Source organism: Panthera uncia (genome assembly GCF_023721935.1).
Source record: "Panthera uncia isolate 11264 chromosome A1 unlocalized genomic scaffold, Puncia_PCG_1.0 HiC_scaffold_16, whole genome shotgun sequence".
NCBI classification, from domain to species: Eukaryota; Metazoa; Chordata; class Mammalia; order Carnivora; family Felidae; genus Panthera; species Panthera uncia.
Window position 1 is genome coordinate 11,158,680 of NW_026057576.1, and position 21,068 is coordinate 11,179,747.

Consider the following 21,068-nt stretch of genomic DNA (forward strand, 5'->3'; position numbering starts at 1 on the left):
TCCTATTTCTTCTATCAACTCGGTACTCCTTTGTGCAGGTTTTGATGTTTCCGGTGATCTGGCTCTGTGTTAACCTAACCAACACATTCACAGATATGAACCGTCCACTCAGTCAAGCCATCCTCCTCACTAGCCTAGAACACCCAGTTCTCCCAATTCATGTCGCTAATCCTTTTTCTTTGTTCAGCCATATCCTCCCCATCGTCAAGGCCAGCTCAATAACCATTCCCACGTGGCAGAGACGATCTCTTCCAGAGTTTTCCTATCTTCCTAACCATCCTCAGTGACCAACCTGGTCTTGAACACCAAAAGCACATAAAATGCTCTTCCCCATCAGAGCTCACTTACCCACAGTAGTGCACTGATTATTGTTTTCCATTTGTTAGTCTTTTGTGAGCTCCTTCTCTTAATCTTATTTATTGAGCAAGTACTAATAGTCTTTTAAGTACCCAGCAAATGCTATTATTGTTGATTAGTGAATAATTAACAAGAGTTAGTATTTATGTAGCCCACGAATTCCACAGTGCTTTCACACATATAATTACAGGATCACTGTTTACCATAGTATCTTAAATCCCCACAAAAAACTTATTAATGAAATATTAGCTCCATTTGAATGAAAAAGACCTGAGGTGTCAAAGAATCAAGTGGCGCATGCTAGTTCATATGCTAATTAATAATTAACAAAATATTTAATAATTACTTGATAACAAAATTAATAACAGTAAGTAATTACAATCTTGTGTATTAAAAAAGTCTCCTACTATATTTCCAACTAAGAATAAACCTAGGAAAGATTTTTCATATAGAAAATGACACATTCATCTTGTTATTTAGTAAGTGTTTTGTCACACAACCTGAGTCTATCTAGCCAAGTCATTCCACAAAACTATTTTCAACTTTAAAAAGTTAACAAGTAACACATATTTGTCATAGAAAAATGAGAAAGTAAGTCTGGCAGGAAAAGTCCATAATCCTACTATCTAATGTCAACAACCACCAACAGATACCTTTTTACACATTTCATGTGAGTATATGTAGACCCTCTTTCTTTGAACAGAAAATGGGATTTTTTGATAGACAGCTTTGTTATTAGGCTTTTTAACTTAATGAGGGGAATGAATATATTTGCATGTCAAATACATCTATGTTCCCATTAATGACTGCGTGACTTATAAGCTAATCCTCTATTTCTGTATGTTTAAGTTGGCTCACATTTTTTTTCTATCATATAAAAAACTCTGTGATGAACACTCCCCTATATTCATGAGCTTGTCCAATTACTACCTTAGGATGAATTCCTGGAAGTAGGAATTACAGGTCAATGGTAAGAAACTATTTTTGAAATGTTTGTGGTTTGTGTTTTGTTTTGTTTTGTTTTCCATGAAATAGAGGTGATAAAACAGATTTAGGGGGCATGCTAAGTTTTTAGTATTCTGTTGTACTCAAAATTTTTTTAAACCTGGTAAAACTCTGTTTTTTAAATATGTCCAAAGAATTTAAATAGAAGGTTTCAACATTCAAGCCCCTTCAAACTATAAAAACATATTGGTTGAAAAGCATAAAAATCTAACAGTGATTTGGAAGACAAGACATATCCTAATTTCAATAACTTTTATTATTTCTTTAATCAAATGAGAAATAACAGCAGAAAAAGAAGAACCCACATTTGTAAAAACGATCTCCTCCAATTTTTTAAATTTTTATTTTTCGGATTCAAAAAATACATATTCATTATAGAAAATTTGGAAAATACATAGAAGAAAATATGAATTTCCAAGAATCCAACAATACATAAGAGAGCCTTACAGTTTTACTACTTTCCACACATGTGTACTTTTTAACAATTTGCCATTTTCCTTCTCTCGCCCACCCGACGCCCCAGAAGAGAGGCGAAGGCAGGTCCTTGAGGACCACGGCCTGTGACATCCACCATACCACTCTGTCCTTACTGCAGGCCTCCCTTCTTGCTGAGCTGTGGCCTGGTTCCTTGCTTACTCCCCAGACTGCTTTGTAAATGCACCGCCCACCCCCCAAAGTGCCAAGGCTCCTCTGCCTCCAGAAGTCCCAAGCGGGAGAACTCACAAAGTCAACTTCCAGCTAGCTGCCTGCTTCATTTCAGGGCCAGGCTTCTCCCAAGTGACACCTTGAAGATTTATCTCAGCTGATCAACGTCTGAAGCAGCAACTAATACCTCTTAAAATGTATATAGCACGTTAAAGTTTAGCGAGTTCTCTCACACACATTTAACCTCTGCAAGAGTCTTCTGAAGTGAACAGAGCAGATATCCTTATTTAACAGAGAAGGAAACAAGGTGCAGAGGAGCCGAGGAAAGATCATACATAGCTAGTGAGTGGCAGAGCTTGGACTGGAAGCCATAAATTGACTCCAAGGTCAGAGCTCTTTACCTAGCCGTTAAACCGTGCTTAAGTCTGACAACTAGAAATTAAGAACCAGAAGGGTCTTCAACAGATCACCTCATCTAATCCCTTCTTAGTATTCACACATAAGGAAAATGAGTCCCCGAGAAGCTAGGTGATTGCCGAAAGTCACCAGCTTTCGTGATGAAGAGAATCTAAAGGCACAATCTTCAGACTCCCAGGCCAGTGCTCACGCCAGTCGTCCCTAGAGAGATGTTCTTTAATAAGCTGGTCTCTCATCCGGTGTCTTCTGCTTAGCCAAATGTCAACCAGGAATTAAAATCCTAAAAGTGTAGAATGTTAGAGCCAGAAGGAACCTTAAAGACCACCCAGGCCAACCCACTGACTTTACAGATGAGGAGTCTAAGATCCAGAACCCATGGCTTCTGACATTCAATTCTATGCACTTTCCTTCCAACTCATCCTATCACTTCCCTTCTGAGTAGTTAAAAACAAAATCTGGCCAAAGATGTTTACTTCCTTCTTTGACATTCAGTGTGCCACAGGCCACAGATCAGCAAAGTCAAAGTGAAACTAAATGGGATTTGAATTCAGAAGATACTTAGTTTGTAACAGATGTACCCACCATGACTGTAGCATGAAATATCCAAGTTCTGCTGCGTTCTAAGCAGCCTCCCCCACTCTCCGCCCTCCACCTCCATAACCAGACAGCAGGTCTATTGAAATGTGTGTGTTTTAGGAAAGGGCACCAATGACCCTTTGGAAGTCACCCATCCTTTAATCTGTGAAAATGTAGCAATATTGTTTGGCTAAAGACTTTTACTCCACAAATCAGCCAGGAATCCTGATTAAAGCTGGCAGCACATCACCAAGGCTGTCACAGTTCCCTGACCCCGTGGACCCAGATCCTGCTCTCACCATCTTTGTATCATCTGTGTATCATCCAAAGCAGCTCCTGAAAGTATGCTACCTTGATTCTCCTGTAGCAGGTCCACGGTTCTATGGCTAGCCTTCTTTCTCTAATGAGATGGAAAGCTCTTTGAGGGCAAGGCACTACTTCTGCCATTGCCCCTAGCTTCAAGAAACTTGAAGAAGGGTAAACAAAACCATGTGTAAAACCAAGCGCAGTCACAGAGGTGTAAACAGGAAGCCAAGGAGCCCAGAAGAGAGCATCTACTGGTGGGGAGGGGTAGCTGCTGGGTAAGGTAACAGATCCGAGCCTTAAAGGGCTAGTGAAATCAGTCGGGCAAAGGTAGGCGGAAGGCAAGCCAGGCAGGCGGGCCAGCGTCAGCAAAAGCAAGGAGAGAAAACAGTTCAACGTTGCCGGAGCATCAAGTGCAAGGCGGGGAGTGGTGGGAACTGAGGCTGTAGCGGTGGGCCCAGCTCCGAGGCGGCAGGCAACAAGCCCGCGTAATTCGCGCTGACCTGTACCGGGAGGGCCGCTTACGCAATTCGCGAGTAAACGAATTTGGGCGCCCATTACGAGGCTCTGTCAATGACCGCCAGCCGCGGCCGCGCCGGCCCCCTCCCCCTTGCACCTGTGCGCCTTCGCAGCTGCCAAAGCAAACGCAGCGCTGCCTTAATCCGCTAGATTTTCAACGCGGGCCGCACGCCCCCCCCCCCCGCCCCCCGCCCCCCGGCCGCGGCCACTGCTGCCTTGGGTCCCCCGCCCCCTGGCCCTGTCGCGTCTCCGCTCGGGTTTAAAACGCCTGTTGACGCACTGTGGCGAGTGCCTGCGCGCTAGCGGGCGGCCCCGCGGTTTTCTCTGCAGTCGCCACCGGGGTTCCTGAAGAAGAATCCCTGCGGGCCTCCCGACCCCGGGCTGGGGGCGGCCAAGGCTCCCTCGGCCCGGCTGGCCCGGGGCCTGGCTCGGCGGCCGGGCAGGGGCCGGTGCCATCTGGGGCTTGCGCAAGGCGCAGTGCCGAAATCCGTTCTCCCGGGAAAGCGCAGCATGGAAACAAACAGGACGGGCCGCCCTCCTCTCCCGGCCCGCGGCCAGGCGGGCACCGGGGACGGCGCGGGCTCCCCCGCAGCCGGGCTCGGGCCGGGGCCGGGGCCAGGACCCCGGGCGGCCGCGGCGGCGGCGGGGGGGGGGGGGGCACGGGGCCGAGCGGCTCGGGGCAGGGGCTCGCTCGGCCGGGGTCCGCGCGCCGGCGCCCAGGCCGATGTCATTACCTGGCCAGTGTAGTTTTCCCCGAGCCCGGGAGGCCTCGCAGGAGGTAGAGATGTTTCCTAAAGCTGTGGCGGCGCGGAGGTGTCCCACGCGGGGGCGGCGGGGCCGGCGGCCGAGGTTGCTGCTGCTGCTGCTGCTGGAGGCTCAGCCTCCCAAAGGATTCAAGAAAACTCTCCTCCATGGGGTGGGGGCCGGCTGCGAGAGCCCCGGGTTTCCTTTCCTGAAGTCACGGTCTTGGCCAAAGCTGTTGTTTTTGTGGCTCTCCGGCCATGTGATAGATGGAGGGGCGGGCGCTCGGAGGCCAGCCCCTCCTTCCCACCCGACTGAACCGCGCTGCGTGGGAGGGGGCGTCCCTACCTGGAAAGCTGGGGACGCTGGGAGACTGGCAGCCAGGAAAACCTGAGTGACGCGCTCTCCCCGAGCCCCCCCCCCCCTCGCCCGCCCCGCTCTCGGACTCCCTCCCTTGCCTCTCGGTGCCCTTCGCCCAGTGGCGGGAGGGCCTGTCTGTTGGGACACTGGGACACTTCCCGCCGTGGAAGTCAGGCTCTCTGCAACAGCCCTCCTCCACCCCACCCCCGACTGGCCTAGACCTTGAAAGTGAAATAATTTTAGTTGACGATTACAGAACGTGAACAGCATTTTGAATAGTTAACAGTAAAGTCCATTGTCCTCCCCAATTTGTGAGCACCAATATCTGGCTAGTGTCCCAGCTGCTAACACCACTGTCCCGGGCCTCTATCGTTTTTGGTTTTTTTTTTTTTTAATCCTTCTTTATCAGCCTGCCAAAAAAACATTCTTAGAAAGCTTTGCTGCCTCAACATAACTTTAAGTCTCTCCATTGGAAAAAGCACCCCTTAAAACTCAGATTGATCTCTCAATAGTAGCATAAACTGGGGCTCACGGGAAGGAAAGACCGTATTGCTTTGCTTCCATCTGAAAAGACATGGCCTCCCCAGGAAAAGGAGCAGTCTACGGAAATCCTTTCTAGGGAAGTATCCAGAATGGAGTTCTAAGTTCCAGGAACTGGTGAGCGCCAGTTGGTTGATCACCATAGCACTCTCCAGTATTTCACACTCAAGAGTGTGACAGAGCGATCCTATTTTTTGAACCAAAATTCAAGATGCATGGACTGAAAGAGACAATATTAAAAATACCATGCTGGAAAGATCCAGGAGGTATGGTGGCTTTGGCTGTAATAATTATTGTAAAGCAAATACATTTTGCTTTTGGCAGCCAAGGTATGAAAATTTTGAAAAGGAATCGTGAAGAAAAGCAACTTCCTTCTTAAACAAAATCCAGAGATTTCACAAGAAACTTTGGAAGGAAGGCCCAAGTAGGGAGGGGCTCTGTGCTGAGAATCCAACCTTGGGATTCCCCTGGAGGGGTGGGGGCAGGGAGATGAGCTGCTTGCTCTTCCTTGAAAATCCCTTCCTAGAATCGGAGGTAGGATCTTGACACTGCTGAGAAACATGAGAATTTCAAAAGCTGCTCTACATATTAGGGGAAAACCATAAGGAACAGAGAACACACATGACTCATAAAAATAGCGATGCTTTCATGTACATACCCCTTACTTCTGTGTGTTCTATCATACTTCTTACCAGAGTGTTTTTGCCCAGCCTCAAATACTACCCTTTTCGTTCTAGACTTGCACTATCCAAAACGAGTACCACCAGCCACAGGGGGCTGTTGAGCACTTGAAATGTAGCTAGTACAAATAGAGATTAAAATACACACTGAATTTTGAAGGGGCAGTATGAAAAAAAGGTAAAATATCTCAGTAATTTTTATATCGATTATGTGTTGAAATGATAATATGTTGGGTGCATTGGGTTAATATGTTATTAAAGTTAACTTCATTTGTTTCTTTTTGCTTTTTTAATGTGGCTACTAGAAAAGTTTAAATTACACGTGTGGCTGGGGTGCTTCTATTAGTGCTGCATAAGACCTCCATCCACTTCTATGTTCCTCTACAGAGGGGGGCCCAGGCAATGTGGGAGGGGGCACAGGAGGACACACAGCTTTGGGGTCTAGAGGTTTTGGCACAAGGAATCTGCAGGGTCTGTGGCAGATGGAACTACCAAGTAGAGGCTGGGAAATACGAGTGTGCTGTTCAGAAGACGGGTCTGAGCTAGAGACAGAGTTTTGGAAATCCTTGCCCTATGAAAAGAAGACAGACAATAGAGCAGACGGCTGAAGAGGGGGGCCAGGAGACACCAGCATTTGAGGGCTGTGTCTCTGAAGGGCATCTGCCAAAGGAGAGTGTGAGAGAATTGTCAGCCAAGCAGACAGAACTCGAAGGTAGAGAGAGGTGTATGGAGGCCCAGGGAGAAGGAGCTTCAGGAGCAGAAAATGGTCAGTAGTACCTGGAAGGGACCCTAGACACTTTTCCTTTCCCTCAAACCCCACGTTTAACTAGTCAACAAGTTCTGGCCGTTCTCTCTGATTTATTCCTCAAAACCACCCTGTTTAAAGCTATCTGTCTGTGTATCTGTTTCCTCCCACTAGACTGTAAATAGAAACGGTGTCACCCTTGCCACCCCAAGATCTAACAAAATAGCCTGACATTCGGAAGATGTATGGGTCCACAACTGTAATGTGGACCTAAACTACTTTCTCCACAGGTAGGTGTGACGGTGATAATGTCAGCTAAGGAGCAGTCGGTAAACATACGGACAGATCTGAGGGCCAGCTTGCTGTTAGCCTGCATTCAAATCTTTCCTGGTTCTACCTAGGTGCCAGCCTCCAGAGAGCTGGGCTACCCTCCAAGTCAGAGGACCCCTGTGATAACACTCCTTAGTGCCCTCATCTCAACCAACCAACTCTTGAGCTCTGGGGTTTCGTTCCATTTCTCGCTTACGTGATGACCAGCACAGTCCCACTTTGCTGCACCAGAAACCATTACGAAGACAGATGTAAAGAAAACTGTAGGTCATTTTCGGCAAATGAAGATACATTCAAATGTTTCTCTAATTGCCACTGTTTAAAAGACATGGAAAAATGAGGAGGTACACAAGAGGGGCTACTGAAAACCAGGAACTTAACCCTCAAACCTACGGTTCCAAATAACCCAGGATTTGGAATGCTTGATTATGAATCGGCCCCAGGTTTCCACCCCAGAGATGCCAAGATGGCAGAAAGTCTGAAGCCAGGATGGAGCTTCCCAAGACCCTTTAACACCATAGAGCCATTTCAAACATGTAGGCAGTAGCTCTCGCAACTCTCTCTAGTCCTGTGTCTCTTCTTTCCCTACCAAGAATTATCTAATTTTTTTTACTCAAAAACATACATTAGTCTTATCTCCATGTGTATTCCTCTTGTTATATAAGTGGTATGCATGGACAGGACAGGAAAGACGTCTACCTTTGCCTGCTTAACTGTTTCTGCGGCGGACTCCTGATTGTTCTGGCGCCTCCAGCTTGCACCTGCTGTCACCTTTCTGCATAATCTGACCAGTGAGAGGTAGGACCTTGTCCTCCTCTCTTCTCACACTGCTCCCTCCCTGCTCTTCTCTTCTCCTTCCCCTAGAAGCCACGTGGAGGCTGAAGGAAGCTAGAAGTTAGGGGAAGGGGGACAAGGGAAGAGAAGTCATGTGGCCTCTGTGTTCCACCTGGCTGAACTGACAGAGGAAATGCACAGGACTCTGGTGGCCTGGGAGAGGCCCGCCACCGCAGAATGTTCTCTGGACAAGGCTGTGCCCCACCTGCTTCTGCCTCCCTGCCTCCCACATTCCATCCATTACTCTTTTCAGTGCCACACCCCTCCCCCAAGGGGAGGACCATATCTTTTCCACAGCATCTATGTGCCTCTGTACACAAGGGCACTTGAGGATTATAAGCTTTGAGGAGGAAGCCTGGGAGCAGAAGGGTAGCCCCAGCCCATTTTTCTAAAGCTCCATTCTGGAAATTAGGGCAAGATAATAAAGACAGTGCCTGGGAAAAACTAGGGACATTCTGGAACCCAAATACAAGCCTGGGTAGATGGTCAGCCGGTTTGTACCAATACAGCATAAAGGTGTTTCAGAACAGGTCACTACTTATGCTACACTCATTGTTAAAATATTTTTGTTAATTTTGTTAATGTTTATTTATTTTTGAGAAAGAGAGAGACAGAATGTGAGCAGGGGAGGGGCGGAGAAAGAGAGGGAGATACAGAATCTGAAGCAGGCTTCAGGCTCCGAGCTGTCAGCACGGAGCCTGACACGAGACTTGAACTCACAAACCTCAAGATCAGGACTTGAGCTCAAGTCAGACACTTAACCAACTGAGCCACCCAGACGCCCCTCTCATTGTTAAAATATTCATAACAATACCCTTGGATAAGGGATGGCAGTGTGGATTCTAATGTATTCATTAGAAATCCATAAATGCCGCTGGTGAAGGCCTCTAGGAGAGCAAGGGTTTGCCAGATGTCAGAATCCCCTCCGTAGCTACCTGGGCTTGGACCCTGTTGCTGGTCAGCTCCTCCCTGAAATCATCCCATCCTGGGCCAAAGGCAAGTCCAGTTTCACAGTGGCTCTGAGAGCAAGACTCTTACGGAGTTCAAGCAAACACTGAAAACCCTGGTTTCTGTCTGGAACAGACCCACCATCTAATAGAAAGATAAACTAAAGCTGCATGAAAGAAGCGTAAGAAAAAGCACAGCTATTTTAAATAAAGCACTTAATTCCTAATAACTATGGCAGATGGAGCACAAATATTTAACTTCCACTCCCTCCTTGAAACCCCACTAAAATGTAAGAGGTTTTTTGGGGGGGGGGCAGTTAGTTTGTTATTATTTTTAAGCATAAATTATAAGAAAAAAGACAGAATATCACAGTAACAAAAATTTGAAAACTAGAAAGCAAAGACCAAGTGTTAATTTGGCAAAAACAAACAAACAAACAAACCCAAGCCCCCCCAGAAATCCCCTGAGTTATAGAAAGCCATGAGTCAACACAATTTACCCTGCATAACCCATAAAATTTCAGGCACTAACTAGAAGATTTGGGGCTAGAAGTGGGCTTTAGCAGGCAGGTCAGTGGAAAGTCTGCTTGGGAAACAAACATCCAGAGTCAGGCAATTGCTCATCCCCTCGAGAAGCCCAGAGGTTTATTCCCTGGAGAAGATCAGACAGTATAGATAGGGTGGAGTAGGAAGTAAGATAAGACAGATCCTCCCTTTCTGAAAATAGAGGGATTAGGTAAATGCCTACTTGTTGCATAATCACCCCCTCATTTCTGTTTTTCAAATATGAATTTTCCTATTTGAAGACTGGTCAATACAAGTAAACTAAAACAGAATTTTGAAAGATGGTGCAATTTTGTAGATGGTACAAGACCCACGATCCCTAACCAACACCCCTGAGGTCAGATATGTTTCAGAATTCAGAAAGCACCTGTTTGCCTATTGAAGGTACACAGTATGTGTGTATGTGTATATATATAACCTCACATTCTGAGTGGGGACTGAGCACCCCATGGCAATTACCCCGTGGTAATTAAACACATTCATATTTCAGCAACGAAATGTATGAATGGTCACACTAGGTAGGATAAATAAGGAGTAAAATTAACCTGTTTGGGCCAAGTTTTGCTGCCAAATTAGTTTTAATGCCAAGCATATAAGAAACAAAACAAACTAAAAACAACTTGTGATTTTCAAAGCCTTTTCAATTTCAGAATTTGAGAAATGGAATCATGGACCTATACTTGGATATAAGGCCTACCCTTCCATCCTGATACAATTTCAAAACAAACTACTAAAGTTTTCTGTGCCTTATTTTCTTCCATATAACAAATTAAAATAGGGCAAATATCTTCAAAATTAGATAATAAAAAGTTCAAGTTGTTACCTCTTTTGTTGAGTTTTTTATTATTCAGATAACTAATCAAGAATGGTTGGACAGATTATCCAAACCAATTTTGGTATCCAATGAGTGTATCGTTGAAAATGATCCTTTGGGCGGGCACTGGGCACTCTTTCTTGACGATTAGGGTCTTCAACAGCACGAGGAGGACTGGAGAATTCAACTACAAAAAAAAAAAAAACACAAAACACAAGCCAAACAAGTCTAGAGAAAATGGTGACATATACAGAGTCTGGTGTCAGTTTCCCAGGCTCTTTCCATATTTAAATAAGCCATTACCCTGGTATCTAGGCCTTTACTCTGGCCCCACAATCCCCACACCCTGCTTGGTCCTGTCTCGTTGGAGAGTCAGTGTCCCTCACAATGCCCAAACTTCTGTCTCTAAATCCAAATCTGTTCTCTGCCTCATTCCCTGAGGATCCAGCTATTTACATTATAAAGTTAATAATAAATACACTAATTCATGCAAATGTGTTACCACGTTTATTAAGTCAATGTGTTGCTCTCCTAGGTAACACAATTTCTATTTTGCCTGGGACATTTTAAAGATGATGCTCTAACCCAAGGAGGTATTTAAAGAAATGGAATTAACCCTTCTAAGAGCCTATTATTTTTCAGGCACTATGTTAAGGACTTTGCACAATTATTTTGCTTAATCCTCATTTAATATTCCCATGACAGGTTGCTATTATAAATCTATCTTCTACACATGAACAGATTGAGGCTCTGAGAGGATAATTTGTTTAAGGTTACACAGCCAGTCAGCAATAGATTCAGGATGGGAACCCATTCTCCTTCCAGCACCCTGCCCCACCTCCTTACAGGAGTGACACTAAACACCCTAGCCACCAGCAGGGAGAGAATTTTGAAATAGGCAGGGACTTGTAGTTCCCAAAGCCAACCACATTCACCTGCAACTTCCCTCCTTATACATTTCTATCTACCCCTTGAGGTCCACTAATCAGTACATTATGCCAAACACAAAACAGGGAGGCATGTTCTCATTAGAATTGTAAAAAAAAAAAACAAAAAACCTGTACATAGACATAACACTCATCAAGTTCCCCAACAAGAAAAGATGAATAATTAATAATTAGGGGTGACTGCTCTGCAGGAGACCAGAGGGCAGTTTAGCAAAGATGGAAGAGGATGGTCCAGGAAGTGTCCTTGACACAAAACATCCAAATTTAGCTGACAGAAAAGACCCCAAGTTGGCCACAGCCAAATATGTCCATTCTTGTCACACGCTGCTTATAGTGGTGTCACGCTGGGGCTGCCATATGTGGAGGGAGGTGCTGGGGGGGGTGGGAGGGAAAACACTCCCTTCCTAACTTGGTCCTAACGTAAACGCCATGGCAGTTTTCACTGCTATAGCCTCTGTCTATAGTACAATGCTGGAATTGAGGCAACACAATATTTGTCAAATGAATAAGTGAATTTCTTTACCTCCTTTCTCTGGAATTCCTCATAGCCTCGTATCCTTTCTCAGACTACTTTTATCCCACGTTTTCAGGTGGCCCCTTCAAATCCCTAAACTCTTCTCCCAAACCTCTTGTCCTTCTCCTTCTTCTTGCAGCAGAACCAGTTTTAAAACAAACAAAAACATTTTTACGGAGTATATGTATATTTCTAGCAGAGGAATGGAAACAGAAACCTCTTAGAAATACGAGTTAAAATGAAGAAAGAAAACATATGGGTAAATGCAGAGTGCATTCAATTCTTATCAAATGCAGACACATATACACTAAAATCATAGCAGCTGTGTTTATTTCATAATTTAGGCATTTTGAAAAAAGTGCAATGTATTTATTTTAATGTCAGCTTGATGTCAAGTTTAAAATATAACATGAGTTTGTCTCCATGTTTTACCTCCTTTCCTAGAGAATCTCCTAATATTTAAATATAACCTATATCCCTAATTCCCAGCTCTCATCACATAACAATCTGGGGCAAAGGGACGGGGGTGGTAATCCCTCATAAACTGTGTGTTAACAGAACGCTCTAAAATATGTTCTAACCAATAAAGTTGGCAAATAAATTTGGTAACAACCATCTAAGCTTTGTTGTATTTCACAAAAAGATCTACATTTAAAGGAAATAGAAAATCACATGTGCACTGGCACACAGGGTTGCTATGGTAACAGACTACATTTTTTTTATATTTACTCTTCAGATTGCAGTACATGGAGCTATTATAACCAAATAATGTCAACATCCACTGCCTTCTGATTGTACTGAGGTCTCTGGAATAAGTTGTACTTACGGTTCCAGAAATTCTCATTTTTAACCAATCTTCTTCTGTCTTTTCTAGAAATTATAATTAAAATACATATAATAATGATTAATATTTGGCATTGGGGTTAAGACTGCATCATTTAACTCATGTAGGAACAGTCTAAAAATAGCAAAATAAACCTAATAAACACAAATGTCCATTTTAATGTTTAAAGTATGGGGTGGGGGGTGAGTGTGTGTGTTTAGGTAGCAATAAGTTCTCCATGGGGAATGAAGAGAAATAAGTTTAGAAAAATGTATTTGGTTTTATAACTGGGCACACCAAACAAATCTACTTTTCCCACAGCTGTGCTTTTATGAACAGTTAAGAAATACCTACTATCCTGTGATATATAATTTTGTTTCACTAAACCTTGTTTTTACCATTTATCTCAAAATAATACCCTTAGCATTGCCTCCAGGCACATTTAAATCACTATCAACTAATGTAAACCCTCTCCCCATTATGTTATATAGTGTGCTACCTTTTCTAGAATTTCTATTACCTTTCTAACTTTCCCCACCAGTCCTCCTCCAGCTACCTGGAAAATTTACAGCCCATCAGAATAGTTATGCCTCTCACCGTAGACCAACAGAAAACACCAATAATGAGGTGCTTCCAAGCCAAATAAATATGAATCTAATTTGTAGCTGTTACTCTATCATAACAGGGTAAGACTGAGGGCTAGACAGGAGAAAAGATGTAATGAAGAATAAAAAACTCTCCTAAAACGGGCACCTCAGTTATCCACAATAGGCCCTTATACCAGTCTACTCTACAGCAAAATTAGGGAATTAAATGCAACTTTATCTTGGGACTTATTGAAAAAACATGCATATATTAGCTACCTATCCACATGTATTCTTTCTCTAATTTAATATAAGGGATATAGCCCTTCATATTACATCTGATGAACAGGTTTTCTCTCTCTGTGTGTGTGTGTGTGTGTGTGTGTGTGTGTGTGTGTTGTTTTAAAGAAACCAGTTGGAGAAGGTCTTCTTTGAAAGCCATAAAAATATACCTCTACTGATATTTTCCACTGCAAATAGATCATCTTCAGTGTCTTCCAGTCAAGGGAAACCACACAGTCATCAGGCAACAAAGATTCTGTGAAAATAAAAGGGAACAAGTTTCATCTGTAGTGTCATACAGATTTTTACCCTACATGTGAAGATCTGCAAACGTTTGGACTGATATAATAGTAAAAGCCCAGTTTGGAAAATACTTCACTGATGGCTAGAGCAGGAGTTAGTGCGTCTCAGGTCTTTATTAGTAAACACTATCCTCACTCATGTAAAACAATATGAACCATAGTTCATATTCTCATTAAGTATAAATACATATATCAATAATACATACATAATATTATAACATATGTAACACACATTATATATGATAGCTTCAAGTGGTACTGGCAGAGGGCATAGAATTTACGTCATCCTTTCCTGTGACGTGTATGAACAGTACAACTATAGCAAGTTTAGTCTTCTTGCAAATTTTTCCTTCCACATGAGAGTGTCGGGGGAAAAAATCCTCACAGACAATTAATGATGTTCATAAATTTAAAAAGAAAAATCCTCACAGACAATTACGATGCTCATAAATTAGTCCAAACACTGACACATACATATCAGCCATACCAAACCACCCAAAATATTTTTTCTATACTCATATAAGCCTGGCAACATAGATAGTTTGGTTTCTTCAGGCCTATGTGGCTTTACTATCTAATCCCGCTGTGTCTACAGAACTCCTAAGGCTAGGATTCATTTGGGTTCCCTGCCCTATTTAGAAGGCCACCGGCCACAGATACAGCAGAGCTTCCCTTGTCCAGCCTGGCCAAACAAATCAGCTGACAATTTCCACCCTCAGTTTCCTCCTCGCCTTTTTTAAGCACCCGCCACATCCAAATGTGAAATTCTTTCCCTCTATTTTTCTTTTAAGCCACATTTGTATAAGCACTGCTTATAATTCACTTCCACATTGAAGTCATCCCCCCAAAACCATAACCCCATATGCTCAACATCCCCTTAAGCACTGCTAACTAACCTCACTCATAAAATATTCATAAGCTTGTCATTTATATTTTCTATGTGCAATAATTTTGTTTTGTGTTAGTCTTATCTCCCCATTTAGAAGGTAAGCTATTTGATGAATGAGGTCTATTTCCTCTAGAAAGCTTTCCAAAGCTTAATTAATGGATGCTTGATCATTATTGCTGATTATGACGGTATTGTGCATTCAAAGGCGCAGGTTTAGGATCTTTCACACGAGTGCCTTCATGCTTTCTGATGCTGATCCAAGGCAGTGATTGTTAATCTTTTTGAGTCAAGTGCTGCCACGTCCCCCTCCCTTGCTCCAGAAGCTGACAAAATCTATAGACTTTCTCAGAAAAAACAGTTCAAAGTGACACAAAAATAGTTGCACATAATTTTAGAATATGGACCTAGGACTAAAACCTTTTAAATGACTAAAATGACTTCATTTATCTTTTAAAATTCCCTAAATTTTAATTAAATTAACTAAATTAATTAAATTGATCTTTAAATTGGTATGTTTCTTTGGTGCATCTAGAAAGATAGCATACTGCACCAAACGGCTAAGATGTGATTATTCACAAAGTTTACAAAAATGATAAACATAACACTAGAACCTCAAGAGCAGGTGAATAATTGTGACTCACTCGCGCTGAGACTTAGCAAATCTTGGGTCTGGGTTCTGGGCACCAATTTTGTTCACAACAGCAGAAGTTTAAGAGCAAAGTAAACAACTCTGGAATGAGCTGTGAGCCAGGAGCAGGGCCCAGGCAGCTGGTAGATGCAGAAAAGAAAAAGTATCAGGAAGATAGAGGAGAACTTCAGGGATTGGAGCTTTGACTTCTTGGCTCTTACAATTTCTGTCCTCAAGGAAGGGGACACATTCAACTCCATGAAATCGCTTAACACATGCAATTGACTTACAGATAAGGAAAAATTGGGATATGAGTTAGATTCCCTGTTTAAGACATTTAGCATCTTAAATATATTTATTATTTAGAGGAAATTTACTTAGAATTTTACTTAGAATATTAAAATTTCATGTGTTTTATTCACAAGTGGATTTTTCATGTGTTTTATTCACAAGTGGATTTTTCATTTCCAAAAACAACAGCAGCTGGAAGGAACTTTTCAAGTCAACCAGTCAGACTCTGTAATCTTCTTTTCAGTATCCTTCTCAGTCTTTAAAAATTAAACTCAACTTATTTCAGAGGATATGTTTTCATCATTTAATCTTCACTGTCCCCCCACCTTACTATTCTCATATCTATGAGCCATACCATGGAGGAGAAAGGAAAGGATCATGCTCCAAACAATGGAAATGTATAAAATAGATTTTTAAAAAAAGGAGGGGGGAACCCATCTCTATTTGTTATATAATTACTGTTTGCCTGTCTCATCCTTTGTTCTTCTCAATATCTATTTATACTGAGAATCCAAGTATTCTAAGTGCTCAAAGATATTTAAGACTATGGTTCCTGGAAGTGGAGGCAGGCACATGACTCTGAAGGTCAAGCACCATTTGCTATGGGTCCTTTACTTCCATTGCTGAAAAGCATCACAAGATCAATTAACTGCATGAAATCACTAATGCAAGGTAGAAACATTTCAAAAAATTACTCATATATGTTAAACTGGACTTTTGTTTGTAGCAAGTAAACACAATTTACCCATTGGAACTCCAGGGGATCCAAAAAGCTTTACCAGTTGAAAGGCAAACCCTTGTGATAATTGTAGTTCAAGGGAATCAAAGCCAGTGCTCGTCAAATCTTGGTTATCTTCAGTTTGTAAGAACTGTAATGGCTTAGGTTCTTCCCATGTCTTCAGCTTTTCATCAAAACTTTCATTTAAAAAGTGAAGATCAGAAGTGACCCTAAAAGAGTACAAAGTATCAGATTGGCTACTTAAAATTTCTGAAGAACTAAACCCTAGGTCATGTAGTTGGTCATCTACCCTTGTCTGAGATTTGAAAGTCAAAGATGGTTTCTTGCTCGTAAAAGATACCATCCAAAAGCTGAAGGTATACTGTAGCACAAGAGAAGGAATAGGGTTTTTATAAAAGTACACAGAGCGCCTTAGTCTACTAAACGGCAGGTAATGAGAATAAGACTGTCTACCAAAATTTAAAGGAGGATCTTCGAAAACAGCAAAGCAAAACCATGATGGATGATGACCAAAGGTCATAAGTTTTTGCTTATTCTCCTCTATATTGTTTATTTCTGAGATTCTATCTTTTTCTTCTTCCAAAATAATTTTTAGTCCACGGCTTTCTGTTACCACGCCACATTCCCCACTTTCTTTTACACTGATATATCTCTGTCCCAGTAAGTTAAAGTTTGGTGCCAAATTGAAAATCCTTTTCTCCCTCCTTTTCTTATTCTTTGTTGAGCATAAGTCACTCTTTGGGATATGCAGGTTAGGCAAGCAGCTTCTAAAGACATTTGTTTCTGTTTCTATGATTGAATCTATATTCTCAGTGGGAGGTGACAAATCTTCATTTTCTATCAACAGCTTCTCCTCTAGCAGTGTTTCTGGACCGCTTCCTGGTCCTGAAGTTCCTTCAGAAGTGGAGATCAACTTAATCAATTGTCCCCTGCTGTCCGGAGAGGCCAGCCTTTGCCATCTCTCTCTCTTTGGTCTTTGTTCACATATAAACTTATGAGGTCCTTCAGGCCAGCTCCCAAAATAGGGTTGCCTCTCAGAGCTCAGCTGTAATTCTTCATCAGAAAAATTGTTTGAAGAAAAAGCCCAATAATCGTTTTTAGCTGTATTTACTCCTTGTTCCTTTCTTAAACTTTTATCTGAAGTTCTGGATCCATATCGATTGCACAGAAATGTTTCATTCAGGAGTCTTTTATCTACCCTCTCTCTCTTCTGCATCAATGAGCATGGGATGGACGCAGATCCACCCTGGACGTCTGACGCTGTGGGATGCCTGCTTCCAGTGTGCTTTCCTACATTCGTGCCAGACCAGTCATCACTTGCCATGCAGGAAAGACTCTGAGTCATTGTCGGGCAAGTAACAGCGTTTTCATGCGGCATCGATGACATATTTGGAAACAAATCATCGTGTTCTTTAGGGAGGTAATTTTTTGGTGTATTGTCCAGCTCAACTGCAGACATAACATTTGGAAAACCATCTTCGGGATGTATGCTTCTCCATATTTCATCTTGGTGGCTATTTACTAAACCTCTTAGTTCATGTCCCAGTCCACCAGTGACGGTGCACGCCGATTCTCTGTTGGTGTCTTCCAAGTCTTCCTCTGCACTCTGAGAGGGGTCCTGGTCTCCTGGTGTATAACTTAAGGTTTCAAATGGGTTTTCTCCCATGATTTTACCATGACTGTTCTGCTTTTTACTTCTTTTTCTGCTTCTCTTCTGCTTGTTTTTGCTGAACCTGGGCCCAGTTTTCTTCAAATCGCTTTCTCTGAAATATAAAAAAATTAAGGACATTTATAACTTAATTTTTTGTATAACACTAGCAAACTAAAACATTGTACTCTTAATGTGAAAAGTTACAAATCATTAGGACAAGAGATTCTAAAGTGTGCATGTACTTTGTAGTATATTTTTAAATTACTTTTAAAAAGAGATATACTTTCTCTAAGTTAAAAATGAGTACATTTTGGGGTGCCCAGGTGCCTCGGTCAGTTGGGTATCCAACTCTTAATTTAGGCTCAGGTCATGATCTCATGGTGCATGGGTTCGAGTCCCATGTCGGGCTCTGGGCTAGATGGCACAGGGCCTGCTTGGGATCCTCTCTCTACCTTTCTCTCTCTCTCTCAAAGTAAATAAATAAACTTAAAAAACGTTTTAAATGAAAATAAAAATAAATGAGTACACTTTGAGAAAGTTACAACTCATTTCCACATACCTGTTTCATAAACCAGTAACTTTATGAAAACTTAATATGTCCCTTGAAACAAATATTATTATATATGTGAAACATTTTATACATACACACATACATATACCTACACACACATATAAATACATATATACATATGCATACATAAACCAAGATGTTTATTGGTACATTTATATATTTTTTTCTTTTTTTTTTTTTTTGAGGGGGGGTAGTGATATTCTTCTAATTGCCTACCTAGCCATGGCTCTAAACGAGACGTTCCACCACTATTTTGTGGGGTGTTTGTAAATGTGTTAGGTATTTTTGTGGTCACAATGACTGGAGATGTGTTACTGGCACTTGGTACTGAGGCCAGGGACGTTTAGCATCCTATGATGCCAGGGACAATTCCACAGTAAAAAAGTATCCCATCCAAAGGAACAATAGTGTTCCCCAAAAGTTCGCAGCTCCCCTAAATTGAAGATTAACTTTGATCCTAACAGAAAAGAGAGGATTTAGAACATTTTCTAATTTAAATTTGTTTAATGTTTATTTATTTTTGAGAAAGAAAGAGACAGCGTGTGAGCAAGGGAGGGGATGAGAGATAGGGAGACAGAATCTGAAGCAGGATCCAAGCTCTGAGCTATCAACACAAAGTTCGATGTGGGACTTTAACTCATGAACCATGAGATCATGACCTGAGCTGAAGTCAGACACTTAACCGACTGAACCACCCAGGTGCCCTGAACACTTTCGAATTTGTAATATAAAGATCTAGTCATTTTCTATAAAGTACAGATAGAGAATATTAAAATGCAGTGGAGGGTGGGGGAGGGACGATAAACACAGCTGAGGAAAAAAAAAAAAAGTAACAGGATAGAGGATAAAAAAAAAAAACAATTAAACAAGCAAACAAACATGGAAGCCAAAAGAGATAATGAAGAAACCGTTGATCAGCTGGGGGCTGGACAAAGAACTTGCTTTGGCCTGGTTTATTCCACCCCGTGACATTGGGCAATTTTCAACAAGCAGGAGCCCTGAACACCTTGTTCTCTGGCATCTAATTGCTGCTGCCCTTGTTTACAATTCCTGGATTTTAGTTTAAAAGGACATTAAGGAATGCTAAATTACAGACAGGCAGTTGTAATGGGACTTCTATAAAAAGGATAGCAAATAAAGAATCCAACTTTGGCAGAAATTTCTCCTCATAGTCAGTTCTATCTGACTCTAGTGAGAGCCTCAGCTGAAGCCTAAGGTGCGATAGTTGTTACAAAATTCATACTGAAACTAGGATGTTACTCTGAAAACAAGCTCCACTGTCTTCACCGAAACATGAACCATCCTACTGCAGGGAAAGGACAAAAGGAATGCATAGATGGCCTAAACCTTAGATAGGCCAATGGACATAAGTGTCTTCTGGAGTTAATTCATTTGTCACAGAGTGGAAGCAGTGAGAAATGATCCCATTCTGGATATATTTTAAAGGAAAACAAGATTTAAAAATAAATTGGATATAGAGTATAAGAAACAGATGAAGTATGGGTAAAAGGAGTTGAGCCTGAACAATTGAAGGGATGAGTGGCCATTTACTGATTTACTGAGACATAGAAGCCTATGAAAGGTATGGGTTTGGAGACAGGGTTGCCAAATCAGTTGCCACAAAATTCGGTTCAGAGTTTGAACCAATAAGCTAATCTGTACTTACAGCAGAGGTTAGAAAGTAGAAAAGATGAGGGCTTTGCTAATATTCCTCAAGGGTTCTTTCGTTTTCTGAATGCATTACAATCTAATAGAGATTGTATCAAGTAGATCTCAACCTACTTAGAGAAAGGATCGTAGAAACCGGCTAATGATGAAAATTCATGATACCTACAGAGAAGTTAACACGCATCATGAAACAGGTAGCTTAAAAAAATAAACTATCAGGGAGATCAGGCAATGTATGAAGGTGGTTTGCCAAAAGAGATAGTCAGAGGAGACCCTACGGATTGGAATTCTGTTTGAAAATACAACACAATGCCAAGAAGTGTGAAAATCAGAAGACATTCCCCCACAGGGAAATGTGCCTGAGACTTGTACTTGTTCCAGGTCTCTGGGAAGGAAACACAAACCAGTAACAGTGACTTGTGAAGTACTTGGGAGAGGAGAGAAGGGAGTGTAGTGGTGATAACTTCTGTTGGAATGTGTATGCATGGGATGTGGCTTATCAGTAGACATATTTACAAAGTGTGGGAAGCTCATTAATGTGTCAAGGCTCATTAAACTTGATCTCATTTGTGCTGATTCATTTAGGAATGAATGTCACCATTAAAAGAAAAGAAACATCCCTACATAAAAGCCATGGAGAAGAAATCAGGAGAGTTGGAGGCACAGGCTGTAGCTTTAGAAAAGAAAGGAGTAAGAAATGAACAAATAGTAATGTATTTCTAATTAATCAAATATTCTGTTTTCTAGGTGGTAGCTGAGAATCCAAGCTCCTGGGTAGTAATAAGTACCTCTTAATTATGAG

General features: G+C 41.9%; 2 protein-coding genes across 6 annotated transcripts in view; both read right to left on the reverse strand.

Moving 5' to 3' along the window:
- Positions 1–10,371, reverse strand: part of N4BP2L1 (NEDD4 binding protein 2 like 1) — a 39,297-nt gene extending 28,926 nt beyond the window's left edge. For both annotated transcript variants that reach the window (XM_049646786.1, XM_049646787.1), the window contains exon 1: positions 4,557–10,371. In XM_049646786.1, the coding sequence (XP_049502743.1) occupies positions 4,557–4,735 (179 nt within the window). In that variant the 5' untranslated portion in view covers positions 4,736–10,371. The remainder of the gene's footprint in view (positions 1–4,556) is intronic.
- LOC125933691 (NEDD4-binding protein 2-like 2) overlaps positions 1–21,068 on the reverse strand; it is a 105,595-nt gene that overhangs the window by 22,395 nt on the left and 62,132 nt on the right. For 3 of the 4 annotated variants that reach the window (XM_049646781.1, XM_049646783.1, XM_049646780.1), the window contains 4 exons: positions 16,383–18,139; positions 13,698–13,783; positions 12,665–12,708; positions 10,387–10,564 (listed from right to left, as the gene is read on the reverse strand). In XM_049646781.1, the coding sequence (XP_049502738.1) occupies positions 12,685–12,708; positions 13,698–13,783; positions 16,383–18,139 (1,867 nt within the window). In that variant the 3' untranslated portion in view covers positions 10,387–10,564; positions 12,665–12,684. Of the gene's footprint in view, positions 1–10,386; positions 10,565–12,664; positions 12,709–13,697; positions 13,784–16,382; positions 18,140–21,068 lie in introns of those variants that run through there. The other variant, XM_049646782.1, reaches the window with a different exon arrangement.